Below are 23498 nucleotides of genomic sequence, written 5' to 3'. Positions count from 1 at the left end.
TTTCATTTCGGCCAGTACAATGTGCTGTGTGCAAGGTTGTGAGGAATCCAAATGTTGGCACAGGCAAAAATCAAAAGTAATACCTCTATTAATATTCATATTATACACACCTAATTGTAAAAATAACACATAGCAACAAAATGAGTGATTGGGGACATTTTAGCAAATCCGCAAATCATTTTTTTTTTAATCTTCAAAAAAATGTGATAACCTACTTTTTGATTTAAAACACTTTCTATCCCCATTGAATGAGGTCTCAATGTATTGCCTTATGACTTACCTATTCAAAATGACTGTATTTGTAGCTAGTGTCTTAATGTGTTGTGCATATTGCAACTTTTACAGGCGTAACAACTCTAGTTTTAACACATCTTTTAAATACTGTTTTGCTAGACTAGCTATTTTCTCAAGGATGCAATGAAATTAATATATGCAACGTCGCGTTTAACGTGCAATGAGCTCAGCCCTATTTCAAGGTGAATCGCCTTGCTCAACACAGGGTAGCAATCTTCGAGCTTGACAAAATGCCCAGACGTTTAATTTTTTGAGTGCAAACATTTCTCCCAGGGTCAACCCAGCTTTTTCAGATGGTCTCTTCTGAACGCCATAGTGGTAATTAAAACCAAGTGACCTCAAATACTACGATCAAGGAAATATTGTTTGGGCTCCTGGAAATGTGTTTTGTTGTTTTTAAAAAAAATACCAATTCGGTATTTGTCGGGGTGGACCATCTCAAGGTGTTCACTTTTCATCACACCATTAATTGCCTTTGAATATTAGTAGCAATTTTATCTATGATTATCAGGGGCCATTTTACAGCAGTGTTCTGGGATGCAATGGGAGTTTGCACTCTCAAGGCACTTTGGTATTACAGAATGGGTCACGGATGCTTGTGCAGCCCCTTCTGCAATGCAGATGGCACTGGTGCACATATAGTGCTATCAAGAGAGGGTGTTCACTCATTTGCGTGGGAGGTGTGGCTTTTGCAAATGAGGGGATATTTTTCTTTCTGCGCCCTCTGTATTACTGACATGGGCGCAGATGCAAACATGCCCTTAGGAAGCAGGGTGTTTGCAGTCTAGGCAGTGTAAATTAGGTACTCTGTGCACTACATGTGCGAAGGGGCTGCATATCCTCCTGAATTTCCTTTGAGATCATGCCTTAGCTTACCATATAGTTTGCAAATAGTTGATTCATTTTATGAACTCACTGTGCTATGCTCTGAGGGATGTTTTCCTTCCAGTAGAAGGCAAGGTCCATGTCACTGACCTCCCCAACACAGTCCAGTCCAGAGGGGATTTCTCTTTTTCAGCTCCACCAATGGGGGCCTCCTGTGAGGCTCCCTGCTCCGCATGTTTTTTAAATTGATATTGCTTCAGTGGTACTGAGCCTATTTACTCCCAGTGTCTGGGCAGTCTTACCTAGACACTCAGTAGAGCAACTTCCACTGTTTGACTCTTATGATATCCTCAAGGCTCAGCCTGACTGCTAGGTATAAAGCGGCGCAGGGGAGTTTTCACCACATTGCCGTTTTAGGCATAAGTCTGAAGCAAATATTTTAAATAAACCTGGAGCATTTCTCATTGACCTTCTTACATGCATTTATATAGCCATATGCATAGGCTTATTTCTGTCACAGTACATTTGGGGAGTTCTTCTCCCTGCTCTGATAATGTGTTGTAGAATTGTTGGCGGTTTAATATCAGATGAAAAAATGCAAGTTGCTTCATTTGTCTGAAACAATGTTTGTTCCACATATCCCACTCAATTCCATAATCCTTGGCCAGCTGATTTAGCTGCACTCAAAATGCGCATCTTGTGTAGACCGTTCTCCAGCTTTTCTGTATTAAGAGCTACTTATGTTCAATGAAAATCATCCCGAGCTACTAAGTGTTGTATGGAGACCACATCGGACAAGATTACACTAGTGGACACCCTACAGCAAGACTGTAAGCCGTGATCGCATCAGTGCATCAGACAGGGCTCCAGTAGTAATGCAAATAAGGCCTAGATCCATCTGGTATGCCTACACGGGGGTAATGCAAAACTGCCCTAGTTGCAAAGCCCCTGGCACCAAGGTTATGAGTAATAATACTCCCCAGCACCACATGATTTAATATTCAAATATCCACTTTATATTTTGGAAATTCAAAAAAAAAATTCCTAAGGTAACCTTGGGAATTTACACTTAAATTTTGGAATACATGTTAATTTGACCAAGCAAAAGCCTCTAATTTAGAAGGCTGAACATAGAGCTACTTGGTGATAGATGGAGAACTACTACTAGCTCACATGCTACTTATTAAAAAAGCCTGGTGTAGATTTAACTGTTTTGGTACATCTGTGTGCTTTGAAAATGCCCTCTTTTCGTTTTTGTACCCATTCATATCTATCCTTTCTCCATACTTGATACATATTGAGTTTCTAGCGCCACTTTTTCTGCAAACATTCAGGCTTCTTCTACCCTCCTTGTAAGTTTGTATTTATTTTCCTGAGTTTGAAAAATCTGCTGTTCAGTACAGAGATTACTAACCTTTATGGGCTACATTATTTTCCAGTATGTGGTTATTAAACCTGCCTTTAAAATGTAAGTGCTTCTGCCAGTTTGTGTTATTAAAAGGTGGGAGTTGTGCTTGGGCTGTTTAACAGTCTAGGTAAAACATTTACTGAAAAGCAGGAACTAAATTTGTGGTACTTACTTTGCATGTTTCCTAGCCTCGCTAGTTGATAGTATTGAGTAGAGTGGGCACAGATGGTGTTATGGATACCCTTTCTTAAGCAAAGGAAGCCCAAAGCAAAAGGGTATTTTGTGAGGTGACCTGCTGTGCTATATTTTTACTTTGTTTTAAGGAACATGTGTACGGAGAATCATTTTTTTATACTGATTATAAGTTATACGGTTATTGGTTTTGTTGTGCTGATCAAATTTAGAGCGTATTATGAGATTAGCACAATTGTAAGGACTGTGGGCTATCTTATTTTCTGCCCAAATATTAGTTCTAGGTGACTGTGTAATCATTGCTTAATTGTCTGACTTTTCTATATTTTCACAGGTGGATCTTAATTTCCCACCCTTCGTTTCAGAAGGTGCCAAAGATTTGATATCCAGACTGTTGCGCCACAATCCTGCCCAGAGATTACCGCTGAAAAGTGTTCTCGAACACCCATGGGTCAAGGCGAATTCCCGCCGCGTGCTGCCTCCCGTGTACGCTGCCAAGCCATAAGAACGAGCCATGACTATTGTTGGCAGGATTTGTAAATAAGCGGATGCCTTGTGTTTTTTAAACCAATATTTAACTTCCTATATTTGTTGTCAGGTGTCTGTTTTGTGTCCGTTAGTCCATTTGTAAAAAAAATCTCATTTATATAATTGAAGATATTAATAAACAATTTAATAAAGGGGGTCTTTGTTTTGAGGAAAGTTACTGATTTCGTTTTGGGCCTTTCATTTGGAAGTTGAGCTGGTCTCATTCTAGGTTCTGATTCTAGTTTATCAGTACTGGTGGGGTTCCTAGGATTGTGCTTTGATGCCCAAGACTTCCCAATGCCCCCATCCTATTTTCAGCAGTTCAACACGTTTTATATGGGGGCTAGGATGGTTTTATAACTAACTTTATTGTCCATTTCAATGAAATATGAAGCAAAATAATGTTTTCTTCAGCCCAGGTTTCTGAATCCTTGTTATCAGAGGGTACATCACAAGCCTTTCGGAAGCATTGGTGTTGTACATAGGATGTTGCTTGGATTCTGCTCCCTTACAATATCCCTCAATAAGACCATGTGCACCTCCCAGGTCACAGCACAATCCCCCTGTAAAGGCCCCATATCTCATACCTGGGGTCAAGGACAGCTAGTTTGCATGGACTATTTAAGGAAGGCTATTCCTACATATATAGATGTTCAAAACCGTATATATGGTTCATTAATACAAAGTCTTTAGTATTAGGGAGTGCACTCTAAGGAAATGACCTATGAGCTCAGCTTGCATTAATGACACTAGTTATGATATAAAACATTACACATTTTGTCAAGTCGTAACAAATTGTTGCTGTTTATATCTCATTGTTATTTTATATGCAAATACGTGCAGAAGAATGGAAGCAAGTTTGGTGATTTTATTTTGAATGCAAGTCATGTACCCAAACAATCTTTGTTAAACTTGGTAAAACAGCTCCCATTTCCAATTAAGATCATGGAAAAATGGGTGACCCGCTCGCTCTCAGGCTTCCTGGAGAACATCGGTTGGTTTGATGAGGCACAGTTTGGCTTCCGCCCCGGGCACGGGATGGAGTCTGCCCTGGTAACTGTACTGGACAATCTTCGGTCGCGTGTCAACAGTGGTCGGGCAGCCTTTCTAGTGCTGCTCGACATGTCGGCCGCGTTCGATACGGTTTGCCATCAGACCCTCATCAGGAGACTAGAGGAGTGTGGGGTCACAGAGAGCGCTAGAATTGGCTGATATCTTATCTGGGTAGCCGGCAACAGCTGGTCTCGCTTCCTCCATTCAGCTCTGAGCCAAGGAAAGTTGGACAGGGGGTCCCACAGGGCTCGGCTATCAGCCCGATACTTTTTAACCTGTATCTTCGCCCCTTAGTCCAGCTCATAAAATCTTTTGGTGTCTCGGCTTTCAATTATGCAGACGACACCCAGCTGGTCTTTTCTCTGGAGGGAAATAACGCGGTCCCGCTGGAGACATTTCATCGCTGTATGGCAGCCACAGCGGACTGGTTACGGGCCAACTCCCTCCAATTTAACAGCTCTAAGACGGAGGTGCTACATTGTTCCATAGACAGGATTCCGCGGGTTCTTCCAGAGAACTTCTGGCCTGCCACCTTTCCCGAGCCAGTGGCGGCGGGGGGGTCAGCTCGCAACTTGGGGGTGATCTTCGGCCCAAATTTACAGCTTGACCTGCACGTTAATAAAACCATCTCGACGTGCATGATGCTGTTACGCATGTTGCGTAAAGTCCTGCCCCTTCTCCCCGCCCAGGCCTGGCCAGGCCAGGCCAGAAGTAGTCCGCAGTACCATTCTAAGTCGCTTAGACTATTGCAATGCGCTACTTCTGGAGGCCTCAAAAAATCTGCTGGGGAAGTTACAACGCGTGCAGAACATGGCCTCCAAGTTGGCTCTTTCTCGTCCCAGGTCCAGCTCCTCCACTCTCGCGCTAAGAGACTTATATTGGCTTCCGGTACATCTGCGAGTGCTGTATAAAGCCGCGTGCCTGGTGTTCAAGGCAGTACACCAACTGGGCCCAGTACCATTGCGGAATATGTTTTCCTGGTACTCTGCTTCGCGGCCCCTTCGTTCCTCTTCGGCACAACTGCTGGTGGTCCCGAGGTTTCGCAGAGCTAGGATGGGTGGCCGCTCATTTAGTGTTGCAGCGGCCAAACTTTGGAACTCCCTGCCTATCTCTCTGAGAAGCCACAAGGACTACCTGCCATTTAGGAAAGCATTGAAAACGCATCTTTTCCCGAAAACTGTCTGAGCAGTAAGAAGTGTAATCGTCCAGAAGTTCAAAGCACCAGGATGCCCTCTGGGTGACAGGTCTGCGCTCTACAAGTACACAAAATAAATAAATAAATAAAATAAATGGGTGTACCTCACAAAGTGCTACTAAATTATAGTGCAGTTTTGTGGGCATACTCAAAATACCATTTCTTCCGGATATTTCTAACTGCAGATTCTTCAGATTGGCTCCCCAGGTGTCAGACTGGATCTGCAAACTTTAAAGCAGTTCCTCTGCGTGATGATAGGTGGTGTCCTGTGGCTCCTAGCTGATTTCTTTTCTGGAAGTAACGTGCCTAGTTGCACCAAAACACCGCCCATGTGGGCTGTCAGTTTCTTTATTTTTGCACCTTCAGTCATGGGTCGACCTTCACTGTGGTCTTTAGACCAGAATTGTCCTCTCCAATTGTACAGTATGCAAGGGAAATATCACTATCTTTTTCCCCAAGGTCTGTCTTGCAAGGAAAAAGCTTCTTTCGCTGTTATGATGCAAAGGGCTGATGAAGTACTGGACTTACAACTCCCACCCATGGAAAGTTAAAACGAATGCATTAACTGAAGTATTGCAAACTGGCAAGGCTCCAACTGAGCCAGTTACTCCTCAATGAAGCACTTAATCACATCTAATTCGGGCCAAGCCCTGTTTCGTACTGCCCATCAATAGACCAATTGCCCTGCGCCTGATGACCCTGCCTTTCAAATGCAACACCCCATTCTGGAGAGCCTGGTGGTCAAGCTTCCTCCAGCAGGGTTTTATCAAAACATTCCCTACCACTCCTGATTATGGGTACAAAGAAATCAAGACTTTAGACATAAGAATATACTCCTCCATGCCAGGTGCTCTTAAATTGGTCAATGCCAGCTGTCTCCTTGGCTATATTCCCATTTGAGATACAGTGGTTCAGGGTTTACCAGCTGTTCCAGACTACTTTTTTGCATCTCTGATACAGACTATTCAGAATGGCTGCGATTGGCAACCTCTGTAATACATTTAGGACTGGACACAACTGAATACTTGGCCACCAGTGTGTCTCTTTGCGATTCACAGGTTTAAGAGGGGGCATCGAGGCATATTTAATAAATACGACCGACTGATCCTACCTTTTTGGTGATAAAGCTGACTGGAGTGCTTGTAAGGGAGCAGATCTACTGCATGTTCTTTGGGCTGCGTTACCCCCACGAGGTAGTTCTACCAGCCATTTCAACCTTTTCATAGTTACATTAAAGGTTTTCAGGTCTATCCATGCCAGACCTCCCTACACCGCTTTTTCGCTTTTGTGGCATAGGCTGCAATTCCCAGGAACCAGAAGGTCATCTGGAGTAATGTACAGCTTAGTCCCGTTCCCCTCCAGCAGCTGGAATCACAAACCTCTGTACTGTGTCCTTGCTGACAGGCAGTCTCCCTGTCCGAGGCGGGATCCAATATTACTCTCAAAGGGGGCAGAGCATCTTGACTGACAAGTGGGTCATTTATTAGATGCACCATCTTAAGTCGGCTGACTGAGGACAATTTTTTGTATTTACAGGAGGAAGTGCAGGCCTTTTTGGCCAAAAAAGCCATAGAGGTGGCCCTGGCTTCATAAATGGGCACTGGTTGATACTTCAACTATGTTGTGTTGCGTATGAAGGATGGAGGCCACATCCTATTCTAGGCCTGTGCCCTCTCAATGCCACCCCGTGACATTAAAGATGCTCACCCTGGTCCAGGTTTTGTCTGCCCTCAACCCTGAACATATGGTAGAGTTGGGCCTGCAGGGTACTTATTTCCACATCCTGTCCTGCTGCGCTATAGCCACTACCTGCAGTTCAGTGGGTAAGGAGCGTTTTTAGTTCAGTGCTCTCCTGTGGTCTCACCAGTGCTCCTTGGGTGTTCACAAAAGTTATGGTGGTCGCAGGGCATATTTGACTGTCATGGGTCCAGCTTTTCCAATACCTCAAACTGCTGCCGAAAGCCGGCTTGCACCAAAAATAGTCATCCATCTCCAGTCTTTGAACCTCTTTAGGGTTCACTATCAACTAGCTGAAGTCACACTGACTCTTCTTTAGCATATGGCTCCCTTTCATCAGAGCCAATCTGGGTATGGTCTGATTCTGTGCTTTCTCCCAGATCTGTGACTCAGGACATTTTGGCTCTGGTCCTGGTGTTTCGGTCTCTGTTCTGGATCTCTGTGCAGATGAGTTAGGCTGCTGGGATTGTTGGTCTACAATATCCTAGTGTTGCATGGCAGATGGCACCTGCAGGCTCTATTATGAGATTTAAAATTCCAGTGGATACAACATTGGGGCAATCTGTTGCATTGTATCCAGATTTAAGAGGAGGCTGAAAAAGATCTGCAGTGGTGGCTACTGCACAGCGATTCTGTGAGTGACATTCCCTTCTAGTTGTCCCGCCTAGAGCTGTTGGTCACAAGATGCATCACTACTGTTTGCATCTTACTGATATGGGAGAGTAGAGACTCCACATGTACTTGTTGGAGTGGAGTGATTCACATGGCACAATGAACAGCCTAGTTTTTTAGAGCGAGCCCAATGGTCCGATTACAGGGGAAGGGGTCGACCCTGGGCCCATCAAGGGGAATGAACAAACCAGCTTGGAACAGGGGCAGGGCGAAGAAGCAGGTACACTTCTCTCCAGAGATACATGGAGATATTCGGACACGCCGACAGCACTACCGATGGTGAAACAAAGTGGCCAGAATCCCATAGTTAACATCTCCGAATACACATTGAATAGTGATGAGTTGGACCTTCTCCAAAAGGTGCTCTCCTTTGTCCCAACTAACCAACCTGACCGCTTCAATTTGAAACTCTAACTCCATCAGTTTTTCAGAAAGGTTAGGTTGAAATATTATTTCACGGAGATACCTTTTAACCCGACTTTCATCAGACCCCCTTCAACTTTTAACCCTCCTTCACACGTCACACAAAATCATGGCTTTCAAACAAATAGTAATGAGTGATGTGATGCAATCACTAGATCTGAAGGAATATGTCCGCTTTAACACCTCCAAAAATGAACGTTCAGCCCTGCTCTCCCTCAAAAACAATACTAGAATTGTCATCAAACCCGAAGACAAGGGGGGCGCTATAGTGGTTCAGAACAATACTGATTATAGACAGGAAATCCTGACCCAATTAGGAGATGTTGAAAATGATACCTTACTCTCATCTGACCTGAGTTCCACGGTTGCCCAACTCATTAAGAATGCCTCAGTGGTGAGCCTGAGTGAAGGGTTTCTGAGCAAACATGAGCACGGCTATCTGAATAACTAACAGCAGCGGATGCCGACAATATATACTTTGCCCATAAACTGTTGGAGAAACCCCCCGGAAGACCCATCATATCAGGGTGCAGCTCTCTGTTAGAACCTCTGTGCAAATGTATTGACTTTTTCCTCAAACTCATTGCGATTGAAACACCCACTTACATTAGAGCCACAATGAAAGCCATAAACTTAGTCAACCGCTTTCCATTTAATCCGTGTAAGGAAATACTGGTGACCATGGATATCTCCTCGTTATACACTAGCATGCCCCAAGAGGCAGCATTGGATGTCATCAGGGTAGTATTGGAAAAAAGACCTACACCCACCAGAGTCCCGAATGAATTTATCCTTTCTCTCCAGATAATATTACCAGACCAAAGGCGTGGCCATGGGGGCAAGTTTTGCCCCAAACTTGGCTATTTTCATGGACGCCTATGAACAATGCTGTGTCCTCAACACTCCGAACCCACATAGGGACAATATCGTTCTCTGGCGGAGGTACATCGATGATGTGCTAATCTGGCAAGGGACTGAACTCCAACTCTATTTCCACTGCTGGCTTAACGCTCAATCTAGTGATCTACAATTCTCCTTGGATCACAGTAGCAAAGAAATACACTTCCTAGATATCACCATTAAGGCAGAGGAAGGGAAACTGCATACCACGCACTACAGAAAAGCTAGTGAAAGAAACACATTATTAAGCTACTCTAGCCACCATCCACGGAGCTTAAAGGATAACTTACCATATGGCCAATTTTTGAGGGTCCGGTGCAATTGCTCCAAAAGAGAAGATTATTTTTCTGAATCACCTGATCTTCTCAACAGACTCAGGGACAGAGGCTACCCTATCAGGCTCCTTAAAAAAGCCCGCAAGAGAGCTTGGTACAACCACATACAATTTTTATTGACAACCAAAGAAAAAGCCCACACCAAACTGTGAAACAGGAGCCCATAATTCTATCGATGCCCAGGCCGCTGGCGCAAACCGCCTCTTAGTTCCCATGTTGAATAGTTACCAAATAAAGAGACGGGCGCTGGAAGCAGGAATCAAGAACAGAGTTTATTTCTCATGAGGAGAGCCAGTCATTTCGGACACGAAACACGGTGTCTTTCAGGAGGTGCTCTAACAAGTGAGCTGAGACTCCTTCTTTTATACCTTACAAAACACTTGATAGTACAATCAGGACAGTGTGACGCAAAGGAAAAGACATCCCTATAATCCTCGTGTCAATCCTACCCCACATGTGTTCTCAACAGGGACCCTTGACCTGCTGATAAGAGGGGAGGGCAATCACGCAGCTGAGTGTTCCGTCAACCGTTTAGGATGTGCGCGCCTGATCATAGCCAGGGGGTGGGGTGGCCAGGATCAATAGTGGGTCCTTTGAAGAAGAGTGACTTCATACAATAAGGGCAGTAAATGGTATCTCCTGACTCAGGCGATGGCCTCGGACATGTGTGGTCAGCCGGACCCGGGGGAAGGGGTCATCAAAGGAGTGGTATTCATGTCGCATGGACAATCGAGCGCGGAGGGAAGGCTTGTCAACAGAGGGGCATTCATGGAAGGGAAGGAGGTGTTGGTCAGGCGCGGCCGTGGTTCCCAAGGACAGGGTCTTGCAGAAGAAGAAGGTTTACGGCTTGCCCATGTGAGGAGAAGGGAGGGGTAGCCAGGGTGGACACAGGGACAGAGTCACATAGAGAGAGAGAGATCTTATGACCTGTACATGAGAGAGCGGGGGCAGTCCGGTGCAGCTGGGGAGGGCTATGTCAGCTAAGGCGAAGGATACCTCTTCAAGAGGGAATGGGGGGGGTTTTGTGCGGGTCAAGCAGGAGAGTTGCCTTTCGCAGCAGGGTCGCGCAGAGGGAGAGGGTTTCATGGTCTATGCATGAGATACGCGCAGGAGGGAAGCCGGGGATTCCAATGGGTAGAAGGCCATGGTGCCAAGAATGGCTGTACATATGCATATGGGTACGGGCTCTTACTGGCAGAGTGATACGGTCAATAATTTACGGTATTCATGGTGCTCACAGGGAGAGGAGTGGGAGAAGAAGGGAAATGAATGCTGTTTATGTACATCAATTTCTTCAACTTCCACAAAACAAGAATGGCTGATGTGCGTCACCATATTTTGCACCAAGAGTAATCTGATCAAAAAGACTATCAATAAACACTGGCATATGGTCGCAGATGATCTTAACATGCATGACCCACCCCTACATGCATTCCGCAAAGGAAAGAGTGTCAAACGCTCTGGTGAAATCCCTCCTTCCACCCAAAGAGTCTAAGGTACGGTCCCAATTATGGGACATCCCCCCCCCCCCCCCCCCCCCCCCCCCCCCCCCCCCATCAAGGGCCACTATTAATGTGGGAGTTGTAAGGCCTGTGGTTTGACCAAGGTAATCAAATCTTTCACACACAATGCCTACACACATACCCTTAAGGAACACACCAACTGTAGCTCTTCAGGAGTCATATATGCCATCCAGTGTCCTTGTAATGTCCTATACATAGGCCAGACTACTCAGAGGATAAAATGTCGGATCTTGCAACATTGCAGCAAGATAAGATGTGCTACACAGGGAGCTCCATTGGTGGAAAATTTCACCAAATTTGGACACTCTGCTGAAAACCTACCTGAGATGGTGAGTGATTGAGAAGGTACATACCAATCCTAGAGGAGGTTGCCTGTCCCACAATCTGAACTATCGTGAGTGTAAATGGATTCATACTTTCGGCACTATACACAAGGGACTCCATGAGTATGAGGAAATAGCAAGACAGGCCGCCAATTTGCGCATTGGGTAGACACACTCCCCTTGTACCATCACCACTTCGACTCTGAACACGCTCATGAGTACCCATATGACGCAACTATGGGAACTTCACAATACACATACACATTGGCTAATGTGTTCTCAATTGTATATACACTTGTAATATGCTGGTTTTATATTGTTGTACTATTTAAAACACTGTTAAACTGGCTTGACTTGTACTGTATATTGCCAGATATTATACACACCAGTGTAAATAGACTTATAGAACTATAATCATGTCATTACTTTATCAGCTGTACAGTGTTGCCCCATTGAATATTGCGGGTTACATTTTCAGTACTGTTTAAACACTGTCAAAGTGGCTTGACTTGTATTGCCAGATATTATATACACCAATGTAAATAGACTTATAGAACTGTATCATGGCTGTGGTGCTCACTTGTCATTACTTTATTAGCTGTACAGTGTTGCCCCATTGAATATTGCTTGTTACAATTTCAGTACTATACGCATTGCTTAATTCAATTGTAAGGTGCACCTTTCCACCACCTTGTGCCCCGACCGTTTAGGTTAATGTCCAATTTTTCAGGTTACAACTAACCTACATGTGACGATTTAGCCTTACTAATCGGTATACATGTTGTAAATTGATTCAGCTGTTCATCCCCAGTCATCCATTCACTAGGGGATCCTCTCTTCACCCTTGTGATACTCGTACACACAAGCATTCCACTCCGAGCATCTGCGCTCGACTGTCCGGGCACGGCGCTACCAGCGCGCACGTTCTTGACACCGGCTTTACCACCGGCGTGTCAGAATTCATTCCTCACTTCTTGCGCTGCACGTTGCCTCTGAACTGATCGTCTGCCCGTGCATGCGTAGCCCTTCCTTTTGTATTCACTGTATATATGTATAGGTTCACCCCTGTTTTTTAATTGATGAGTCAACAAAAAGAAATTGCTACAGGGCTTAGAATGAGCACACAGTAGCATCTCGGGGTTGTATCCTTAGGAGCACGCCCATTACCGCCCTTAGAGTATTTTCACAGTAACTGTTGGGCATATTAGCTCGAGCCTTCACATCACGTATGGTTTGATTGACAGGGTTACCATTGTATTTGTTTTCTAGGTTTGTGATTAATTCACACCAAGTTTCCACGGAATTACATGCTTGGATGATGTCGCAGTTACTACCGACCATCAACTATTGTGCCTGTGGCGACTAGGGGCCATTTGGCTGAGCATTTTGAACCTCATAGCTGAGTAGCCAGACTTGGCACCAGGCTTAGGTCAGTATCTCTTAAGTTGACCTTACTGTGTTTGACCGCACACATAGCGCCTCTCCTAATTAGCATTCTCAATCCATAGGTTGCCACACACCCCGTCCTGAAGACTCTCCACTGAGGTCTAAAATTCCCTTGTAGCATCAGCCGAAACGTCGACGTCTTCCACTGTACAAAGACCTGTACCTTTTCTCCACCCCGTACCCCTGTAAAATGCATTTTGTGCATGGTGTAAATTTACAGACTATATGTAAATGAATGTTGTACATCAGACAGGTCTCACTTACTGGATTTTACTACCAGTGTTTTTGAAAAACATCAAATTGTTATTTTACCCAATTCTTTGACTTACTCTTACCACCCACCACTACCACTTCCTTCCCCATCCTTTTCCTGCGGGCAACCTGTTTTCATTGAACAAATCACTGCATACTAATAAATGTCTCGTGAATAACTATGGTTTGTTTGACGCATCTACTTTTGTGGTCTCAATACATGTATTCCTACATTTTGATTGGAGTGCATGTTTTTGCTAATATGCAGAGATATTGATTATCAGTATTGTAGTAATCCACACAATACAGACAGTTGATTGTAATTGATTTACCATAGGACAAATTTGTCACGGACCGCGTTTATATTCCAGAGCTGTTGGTGGTCACAAGATGCATCACTACTGTTTGCATCTTACTGATATGGGGGAGTAGAGACTCCACATGTACTTGTTGGAGTAGAGTGATTCACTTGGCATAATAGTCCTTCTTGCCCACCATCCAAGGAAATCTGGTTTTGGACCATGGGCCAGAAGACCTTGCGCCTCTTAAAGAGGCTAGACCACCAATTGATTTCCATGGTATGAACCGCCGGACAGATCTTTAAACACTAGGGTGGACGAACTTAGCAGCAGGCATCCAGCTGATCATGAATTTCTTTTACACCAAGAGGTGGCACAGGCGTTTTTCCAGCAATGTGGAGAACCTTGACTCCATCTTTTCACAAGTTGTGATTAGGTTTTTGAAAGGTTTCCAACACTTGTTTTCCCCCAAACCCTTTAGGATGTCCCAGTGGGGCATAAACTTGGTCATTGCATTCTAAATGATGCACCCCTTTGAGCCTCTGCACTATTGTCCCATGAGACTTCTGACCTTCAAGCCCATATTTTTGTTTTCGCTATAATATACGCTAAATGGGTAGGCATACTTCAAGCACTCTGTGTAAATCCACCTTACTAAGTTGGTTTTGAGCACCCAGGCTTGCTTTCTACTGAAAAGTGGTCACTCCTTTCCATGTCAGTCAGGCTATCCCTGCCCCGGCAATCATTGCTCCACCTCATCCCTCCAAGGAAGAAGAGAGACTCCAATCCGTGGATCCTAAAAGAGCATTGAGGTTCTATATCCATCCTACCAAGGCACATCAGGTGGACTATCAGCTTTGTAGGTGTTGTACCGTAGCACAAACAGCCAGTGCAAAAATGGACCATCTCCTGATGGATTGTTTTCTGCATAAAGATCTGCTGTGCACTAAGAAGCAGTGTCCACACGGCTTACAGGCTAATATCCCTCAAGCATGGCTTACAGGCTAATATCCCTCAAGCTGCTACCATTGCTCTTGCACACAAAGTGCCTGTTTTCTACATTTGTCAGGCTGCCTAGTGGGCTTTTGTTCACACCTTGTCGAAGCATTACTAATTCTCGAGTCCTTCGAGAGGGGCATTTTGCCTGTTTGGTCTTAGCCAGTTCAGACCCATCACCATGGGAGATGATGCTTTGGTATCTATTTACAAGGCAAGAATTCTACGGTTAGAAGTATCCACCAGAAGAAGTTACTTTCCTTTGGTAATTGTCTTAATGGTGGGTAATCGAACTGCAGATTCCTAATGGACCCTCTCACCACCTATGTGACCTGGGCTGTTTTCCCATCTGAAAAGGGAGCTGACCCACAGAATTGCATATTGGGCGAACCAATTTTCTGATGGGCTCTGCGTCTGACTGTGTGGAAAGACTAGAAAGCAACTGACTGCAGCATGCCTGGGTAGTGCTTCAATGCAGCTCCACAGCACACTTCTAGAGCAGAGCGATGTCAGTGAGCAGCCGCACAACTCAACCTGCTGGTGAGCAGAGGCAATGCTGAAAGTTTCTGGATCCAGTTTGACACCTCGGGGAGAATTCACAAGGTGAGCGGTTAGAGGATGCACCAGAAAGATCGTTACTGAAGAGAATTAACCTGTTCTCTAAAGTCTTGTTTAATTAAATGTGTGAATGTCGATAATTAAAAAATGATAATGGAAAATCAGTTTAAGACCAAAGTGGGCCCTATTAAAATCATAGAAGTGCACTTTCAAGGCTGACCAAACATATTTGCAGGCTTACAACGTCGAATTCTAAAAAAAATTGAAGTAGATCTGGAAACCGCTATAGTTGCAGATTTCTAGACTTACTCCTAGCAAACCTTTTCTCTTTTAGCATGTGGAAATGTGTGCCTATAATTTCTCTTGCGAAGGTTTGCACAGCAACTGCAAATTAACTTGGTTGAACTTTTCCCCAGGGGGTAGAGGGGTTTGTAAAATGCTGCTCCCTGCTTCCCATGCAGAAACTTCCACCCCCCATGGAGAAACTCCCTTCTCCCTGGAAAATATTTTGCAATGGTCTGTGCCAGGAGAAAACATCTGAACGTTTCTGGGGGCAGGAGTGATGGGAGAGGAATTGGTGAATGCTTTTTTACATCGGAGCATTCAATCCTGCAACAGCCGTTTCTAGCTAGTTCAGGCCCTGCGAGTCATTTGCTCTGATAAGCGTGGCTCAAATCCACCCGAGTGACTTACCACACTCACCTATAGTTACTCACTAAGAAGTCAGGCGGACAGTGGAGAAGAATAAACAAGGTAATTTTATTAGGCCACAAACTCCCATATGAGAGGGCCCTGTCCGACCTCACCCCTAAGAGTGCGCCGAGAGGACTAACTCATATCATCACAGCAATACATTATAACATGGTACAGTGGAATAAAAACACGCCCCTTCTGGAAAATTACTGAACCCCAGAGAGCGGAACAATGGCATCATACAAGAGGCATCTGCACCTGCGAGGGATACATTAGCTATCTCTGCCTAAGGCCGCGGAGCCGGGCCTCAGCGTCTCTGGTGCATGAGAACACTACTGATAAGGAACTTGTTAGTTTCGGCCACAGTTAGCTGAGAAACGAAAACTGCTGCATTAGTGATTTTCTTATTCCTACGGGAGGGGTGGATGAGCGAGTGCGACTCGCAAACACAGAGGAATACACAAAATGGAGGCACACAAGCTAAGCTAAGGAAACCAAATATCACCACACATATAAATGAATAATCACATAAGCAGTAAAAATAACGTAAGAGCATAAGTGTATACTTTGTCAGTTAGACACATGATGCTAACTTGCATATGTAAATGTCAGTGGGCGGGGCAAAGAAAATGAAACCTATCAGACTCTCCTTTTAGCATCATTTGGCTAACTGGATCGTAGCCTTTATTAGCTAAAAAGGTAGCGCCTTTACATTCCATTCTAAGGGCGGGGCACACTTTAATCAAAAATATCCTCGTCTATTAGCATCAACCAACGAACATCAGGAAGTTCAATAGCAGTGGAGGCAGGATATTGACCAGTCACTTTTTTGGAGGGCCGCAAATTACTAGCACACATTGAGCAACATGGGGGAAGGCAGTAAACACAAAGGCAGCATGTCAGGAGTACACCCACTACTCCAACTAGTCCCATCAGTATCTTCCAACCCCATGAGGAGAAAACACCCCAAAGCCACCTCTGTAGTGACCATGTCCCATTATCTTGATGAAGTTCAGTCGCTAATCTATGGAGTTTCTGTACTGCTAAGTTAACTGTCGGAGCTGAGTCAGGGATATACACGCAACAAGATGTCCCGATGACGTGACAGGCTCCACCCCTATCAGCAAGGATGACGTCTAACACCATCCTGTTTTGGATCGTGAACAATCTCATAGCCTGAATCTCAACGGACATATTAGTAGCAATGTCTGCTTCAGTAATCACCACTTTCTCCATCAGTTGACAACCTACGGATGGCCCTACTGTTAAATATCGGACCCCAGAAAGGCAAGAGGCCCTTAGAGAAATCTGTCCATTGTTGGAATGAGGTATCTGTCTGATCTAAGTCGTCAACCTAAATTGCCCTCCTTTTACGCTGCTCTGGCGAGCTTGTAAACCTACGGTGAGTCTTATGATAGTCAGAAGGTGCCCCATACACAGGTGGGATCATATAAGCTAGATAACAGACCCCACCCCAACCCTCAGGCAGCCACAAATACCCATTGTCCCTGCACACGAAGTAGATGTTGGGAGGCGTGACCAGAGAAGGGCTAAGGGGCAGGCGTATTGATGCTGTCACGTTACAGGAACTGTTCCCAACCTTTATAGGACCCCTTCCCGCTATACAAAAGAATGGTGATGGTCCTACAACTGCTAAGGGCACCAAAGACTTATTGCTACCATTCCCCTTTGGCGGATGTCTATAAGACAGGGAGGAATTTAACTGTAGGAAACTCTCTCTAACTTTGTCCGTGTCATTGGGAATCAAGAACCGTCCTACTTTCTTTTCACATGTCTCCAAAAATGTTTGGTCGAAACGTCCATCAGTATACAACTGTCCAAGGGAAGAAGGGGGCATAGGACGTACTCGCATTGTCATAGTAGATCCTCTGTCTTGTAGTCGGGGAGTTAGAAAATCTGGCTGTTGGAAATATTTGACCATACCAATCAAAGTGTACCACCCCACGCAACTATTCACTGGTGTCAAAGGAAGTGCTAGAAATCTATCTTTCTTATAAGCAGCAGAGGGTAGTAACCCACAAACCCAGCAATCTGTTACATTGTACACGGCATGAGCATGATGTAAAGTCTTAATAAAAACATTATCTTTGTAACCTTTACGTAAGCTTTGTTCACCATAGTCAACAGTGATCATGTTATGCTCAGGAATGGCAGAAGGTGTGGGGCCAAACACATGTACAGGATAAGCCTTATCCAGGAGGAACAGTGTTCCGAGAGTCACAAGGAAAGCAATAAGCACTATTATGATGACCACTATTTTCCCCTTTCGTGATCAGGCCAACCATGGAGAAGCAGGCTCGGGTGTACGAGGAGCCGCAAAAGGCTGCTCCTCGTCCGGGACGGGACGACCAAAGGGGTACATTTCTTTTATCAAAAATCAAAACCAAAAATAAGGAAGAAAAACTAAACTAAGAAAAATAGTCCCAGACACTCCTAAAACCGACCAGAGGGGTTCTTCAACCCTTAAAAGGGATCTTCGTCCCTGTGTCCGTTAAAGCCTCACAGGTAGACTTCTATTGTTCATTCCCTAATCCCTTGTTGGAGTTGCACAACTGCCGCAACTCAGGAGCACTAATCTGGGCCCAGGCACCACTCTAATGTCTCGTAAAACAGAATCTTCGGCCAAACACCAGGGCTCTTACAAGTCCATCCCTATCACTAGTCTTCTGTGAGATAATGTCCGCTCCGCCACCTGTTCCAGTGTTCTATCTAAGCCCTTCTTCCAGTGTTTACTCCCTTATGCCTTTTCGGGGCCGCAAATTATAGCGAGTGCTCCCTCTCACTTCAGGATCTGTGAACAAAATGGGTGTGTCCGTGGCAAGTGTTGCGTCCGTCGATGCCTGATCACTATTCTCAATGGGAGTATTGGAGCTTGCAATTTTTCTTTTTTTCTTTTCACTGCACTCGGCTCCCCTCAGTGAGGCATCAGAGAAAGGAATGTAACTTGGTATTTCCTCGCATTCCTCGTCAGCAACACCCTCTCTCACCCACTTGTCATAGGGTAACGGCAGCGGGACCTTCTTCACATGCGACGCATGGGTCCACGCCTTCCTGCCCTCAACTCGAAGTGCGGTACGCGTCGTCAAAAGTACTTGCCTCGGCTCCGACCATCTGGGCTCCAAACAGGATTTCTGCTGATATCGTCTCACGACTACCCAGTCCCCGGGTAGGATGGAGTGTCCGGGCCCCTCCGGCAACGGCTTCAGGGTGTCTGCTACCTGCTGATGAATAGAACGAAGATCTTTAGTCAAAGCATACAAGTAGTCTATCAACAGAGGATACTCAATTTCAGAAAAAGACTTATGTCTGGGTACTCCCCATACGTTGGCCGGACGGCCAAATATTACCTCGTAAGGGGAGACACCCATTTTGGAATGAACTGTCACTCTGGTAGAAAGCAAGGCTAAAGGAAGGGCATCTGGCCAACGGAGTCCTGTACTCTCTTGTATTTTGGCCATTTTAAGTTTCAACGTTCCATTAAATCTTTCCACAAGTCCCGCGGCCTGTGGGTGTTGGGCCGCGTGGAACTTTTGGGAAATCTGTAAGCCCTTACATATCTGTTTCATCAATTCAGCATTGAAGGATGTGCCATTATCACTCCAGATCACCCTAGGCAATCCGAAACGAGAAAAATACTCTTTAATCAACATCTTAGCTGTAGAAATGGCCGTGCAATCTTTTGTTGGAAATGCCTCCACCCATCTACTAAAAGAGCATACAACCACCAGGACATATTTGAGATTATTAACCCTTTCCATTTCAATATAATCCATCTGGATCACCTCGAAAGGGAAAGAAGAGGGTGCAAAACTTCCCACTGGGACGGGTGTTCCCTTTCCTGGATTGTGCCTCAAACATACCATACATTGTTGGACCAGATGAGTCGCCACTTTAGGGATATTTTTATTACTCCACACTGGGTCTAGTAATTTGCATATACCCTTGGCACTAATGTGTGCCGGCCCGTGAGCCATTGTCACCACTGGGAGGACATATGCGTTTGGGAGTAACCATCGTCTTTTATCGGTCACATCTGTCCAACATTCGTCAGAGTCCAATCGCCCTCCACCATCTTTCCATGTCCTCAATTCATCCTCAGTCGCCTTTCCTTGTATATTCTTTACACTCTGTACAGTATCTGCAAACATGTTAACGTCTGGTACCCATCTAGCTGGGTCTGCGACAAACATTCGTGGGAGTTTCGTCCTCGCAGTCTCTTGCTGTTTGGTCTGCAAAAGCGTTACCCCGTCCCACATCGTCCACCACTGCCTTATGTGCACTACACTTTATCACAGCCAGTCGTCTGGGTAGCGTCAATGCTGTAAGTAGTCGTAATATCAGTGGGCCGTGTTGGATTCTTTGTCCATGTGATGTCAGGAATCCCCGTTCTGCCCACAGTCGCCCGTAACTATGAGCCACGCCGAAGGCGTATTGGCTGTCAGTATAGATGTTCACGTCTAGTCCTTCACTCAATTCGCACGCTCGAAACAAGGCTATTATTTCTGCAGCCCGAGCCGAATGATAAGGGATCCTAGAAGTCTCCACTACCGTCTGTAATGTCGTAACTGCATATGCTGCCGTCGATGTGCCGTCTGCAAGTTTAAAACAAGACCCATCAACATACAGTTCCCCGTCTGGATCATCTAAGGGTTTGTCAGTCAAGTCAATTCTCCCTTTCGTCTCCTCTTCTGTCCGAAACAAACAATCATGTATCATCGTTTTTTGTGTCTGTTGGGATGGGTAGCAACGTGGCAGGGTTCAGAGTGGCACACCTCCTTATCGTGACATGGGGTGCGAAAAGGGTCATTTCATAACCAGTAAGACGAGCGCTAGTTAAGTGCTGCGTCTGCGTTCTGTTCAATAGAATGTCCACAGCATGCAGTACCATCACTGTGAGGTCCGAACCCAGGACGAGCCCTGCCGATTGTCTAATAGAGACCGCAGCAGCCGCTGTGGCCCGCAGACAGCTCGGCAGCGCTCTTGCCACATTGTCGAGCATCGCAGAAAAGTAGGCGCAAGGTCTCTGCTTCCCCCCCAAAACATTGTGTTAAGACAGACAACGCGCAACCTTCCGCCTCGTGTACATAAAGCACAAAAGGCTTCTGGTAATCAGGTGTTCCCAAAACAGGTGCAGAACATAAAGCAGTTTTTAGTGACTCGAAAGCTTCCTGACATGCGGGGGTCCAGGGTAGGGGTTCGCGCACCTCTTTAGTAGTCAGATACAGTAGGGGTTTTGTTAGTAAGGCGTAGTTGGGTATCCACTGGCGACAATACGAGGTTATGCCCAGAAACGCGTGCACCTCTCGCTGCGTGTTAGGTACAGCCATGTTAGTTATCGCTTTTATGCGCTCCGGTGTCAACCTCCTCCCCTCCTTCGAAAGGAGATGACCTAAGTAGGTTACCTCCGTTCGACAATATTGGAATTTAGGAAGGGACACCTTGTGGCCCTTGTGTGCCAGATGATGTAACAATTTAACCGTAGCATCCCGACAACCGTCCTCAGTGTCTGATGCTATAAGAATATCATCCACGTATTGTAACATGACATTGCCTACGGGAAGTTCCAAATCATCCAATTGTGCTTTTATTGCTTGACTATAAATGCTGGGACTCTTTGTATATGCTTGGGGAATTCTCTTGAATCTAAAACTTCGGCCAGCCAATGAGAATCCGAAGAGATAACGGCTATCCTCATGTACGGGAATACTGAAGAAAGCATTCTTCAAATCCAGAACAGAAAAATATTTAGCCGATGGGAGAATCATTGTCAGTATCATAGTAATATCAGAAACCACTGGGTATTGGGGCTCCACCACCTTGTTAATGTGGCGTAAGTCAATCACAAACCTATAAACAACAGGTGTATCCTCTTTGGCATCGGGTGGCCGTCTTTTAAGAATCGGGAGGATAGGGCTGTTACATATGTTAGAGTCCATTTCCTCCACGACTCCTGACTGAATCAGATCCTGTATTATCTGTAATAGGGCCTTTTCTCCCTCCCTAGATATCCTGTACTGGGGTATTCTAGGCAATTTGGCTCCCACCTTAACCTTAATCGTCACGGGGGCAATGTCCATTCTTCCCACATCTGTATCACTGTTGGCCCACAAACTCTCAGGGACCCCTTCAAATTCAGGTGGTAGAGGCTCATCTTTGGAAAAACATTGTTGCGCACGCGCAACGGTAGGACCCAATGTAAGGTACACACCATCCGGGGAACAATAAATGGTGGCATGCACCCTCTTCAGTAAGTCTAAACCCAACACATTTTCGCCACAATTGGAAGTCAGCAGAAAAGGTGAATCAACAGTGAAAGGGCCAATCGTAAGAGTGAGTGGTTTGGAGATGGGGCTAATCACCGGAGTACCTGAGAACCCCACGGAGATATTATTCTTGCCAGACAGAGCCGCCCCTGGGACCTGAGAACCAGCCACTGAACTTTTCATAGTACCCGTATCTACTAAAAATTTCTGTTGGGACCCTGACAAATCCGCAGTCATATAGGGTCCTCGTTGATCAATTTCCACAGAAACTGGCCCCTCTCTCTGTCCTACGCTGTCCTAGTTATGAGAGAATCCTGTCAAATCATCCATTGCAAAATCATCGTTGTAGTACTGTCCACCTCCCCTCTGAAAATGTTGCCTATCCGTATTGCCATCGAAACAATTTCCTCCTTGTCTCCCACCACCATCAGACTGCCCATCATGTCTTCGGGAATCACCTCGGCCCCGCCCTCTGCCAGAATTCGACTGAAACAGAGGACAATCTCTCCACCAATGCCCCTCCTGTTTGCATTTTGCACATTGATTCGGTCCCAATCGCTCTCTGTTGTCACTGCTGCCATAACCACCGCCCCCTCGCCCCGCTGCCGCAGTCGAAGCACCTCTTCCTCGACCTCTGGATACCTGTTGTAACAAAACCGTCGTCTTCAAATCCTTGGCCTTCTTTTCCTGTTTGTCCTTACTCTCATTTTCTCTGTGTTCATAATACTGAGCCATGCTAAGAATACCAGAGGGAGTGGACGTCGTCCACGTACTCTCCGATGCCTGCAACCTTGCCGATATTTCCGGTAACAAGTTCATTACGAACCTGTTAACGAAAAGTCGTAACCCTCCGTCCTGTGACATATCCTGTCCACTAAAGTCCATAAACGTCTCCTCAAACCTGGTAAATAAATCAGAGACAGCTTCATCCTTCTTCTGTCTGCAGGCTGTCAACTTATCCCAGTCCACTTTCTTCGGAGGGATGAGAGAGTGCATATACTTAATAATCCGCCCCGGCAATGCCAAAATCTCCGCTTTCGGCTTCTCCCCTGGCTTACGTTCCTTGTCCCAATCGTGCAATTCCGTCCACGTACCACCTAACTCCTCTGCATGGTCAGTACCCTTCACCTGCCTCCACATGTCCACCGGGACCAATAGTCCAAAAAATAATTCAATATCAGCTAAAGTCATAACAGTTGAGGATGCGGCTACTGTCAATTCCTTATAATAGGCAGTCGGATTCTTTCTAGAATCTGGTAGCTGAGCCTTCAAAGCTAACACCTCACTCCTCTTCCACGGTGTATATACCCACTGCTCCTGAAAATGGGCATCTATACGAGCCCTAGTGACGGCGTTCGTTACTGAATCTACCACCTAGCGGACCTCAGGGTGAAAAATAGGGTGCACCTCGCGTATTGGATGTATCCCAGGAAAGTGGGGTGAACCTGCAGAGGGTAATTCATTTCTATATTGTAATATGGATTGTAAACTTCGCATCACCTCCCGTACCCCAGTGTTAGCTCTATAAGCTCCATTTTTTATATCCCGTAGGGTCGCGGGAG

The 23498-nt window shown here is 45.5% G+C and overlaps 1 protein-coding gene across 1 annotated transcript in view; it reads left to right on the top strand.

The window, feature by feature from the left end:
* The window catches only part of LOC147685073 (aurora kinase B-A-like), a 122766-nt gene extending 119363 nt beyond the window's left edge, over positions 1-3403 (top strand). Inside the window, 1 exon segment of the mRNA XM_086940954.1 lies at positions 3054-3403. Within this exon segment, the coding sequence (XP_086797080.1) occupies positions 3054-3224 (171 nt within the window). The 3' untranslated portion in view covers positions 3225-3403.
* Positions 3404-23498: the final 20095 nt, after the last annotated feature.

Source organism: Lissotriton vulgaris, chromosome 10 (genome assembly GCF_964263255.1).
Source record: "Lissotriton vulgaris chromosome 10, aLisVul1.2, whole genome shotgun sequence".
NCBI classification, from domain to species: Eukaryota; Metazoa; Chordata; class Amphibia; order Caudata; family Salamandridae; genus Lissotriton; species Lissotriton vulgaris.
This window is presented reverse-complemented; position numbering and strand designations above follow the sequence as displayed.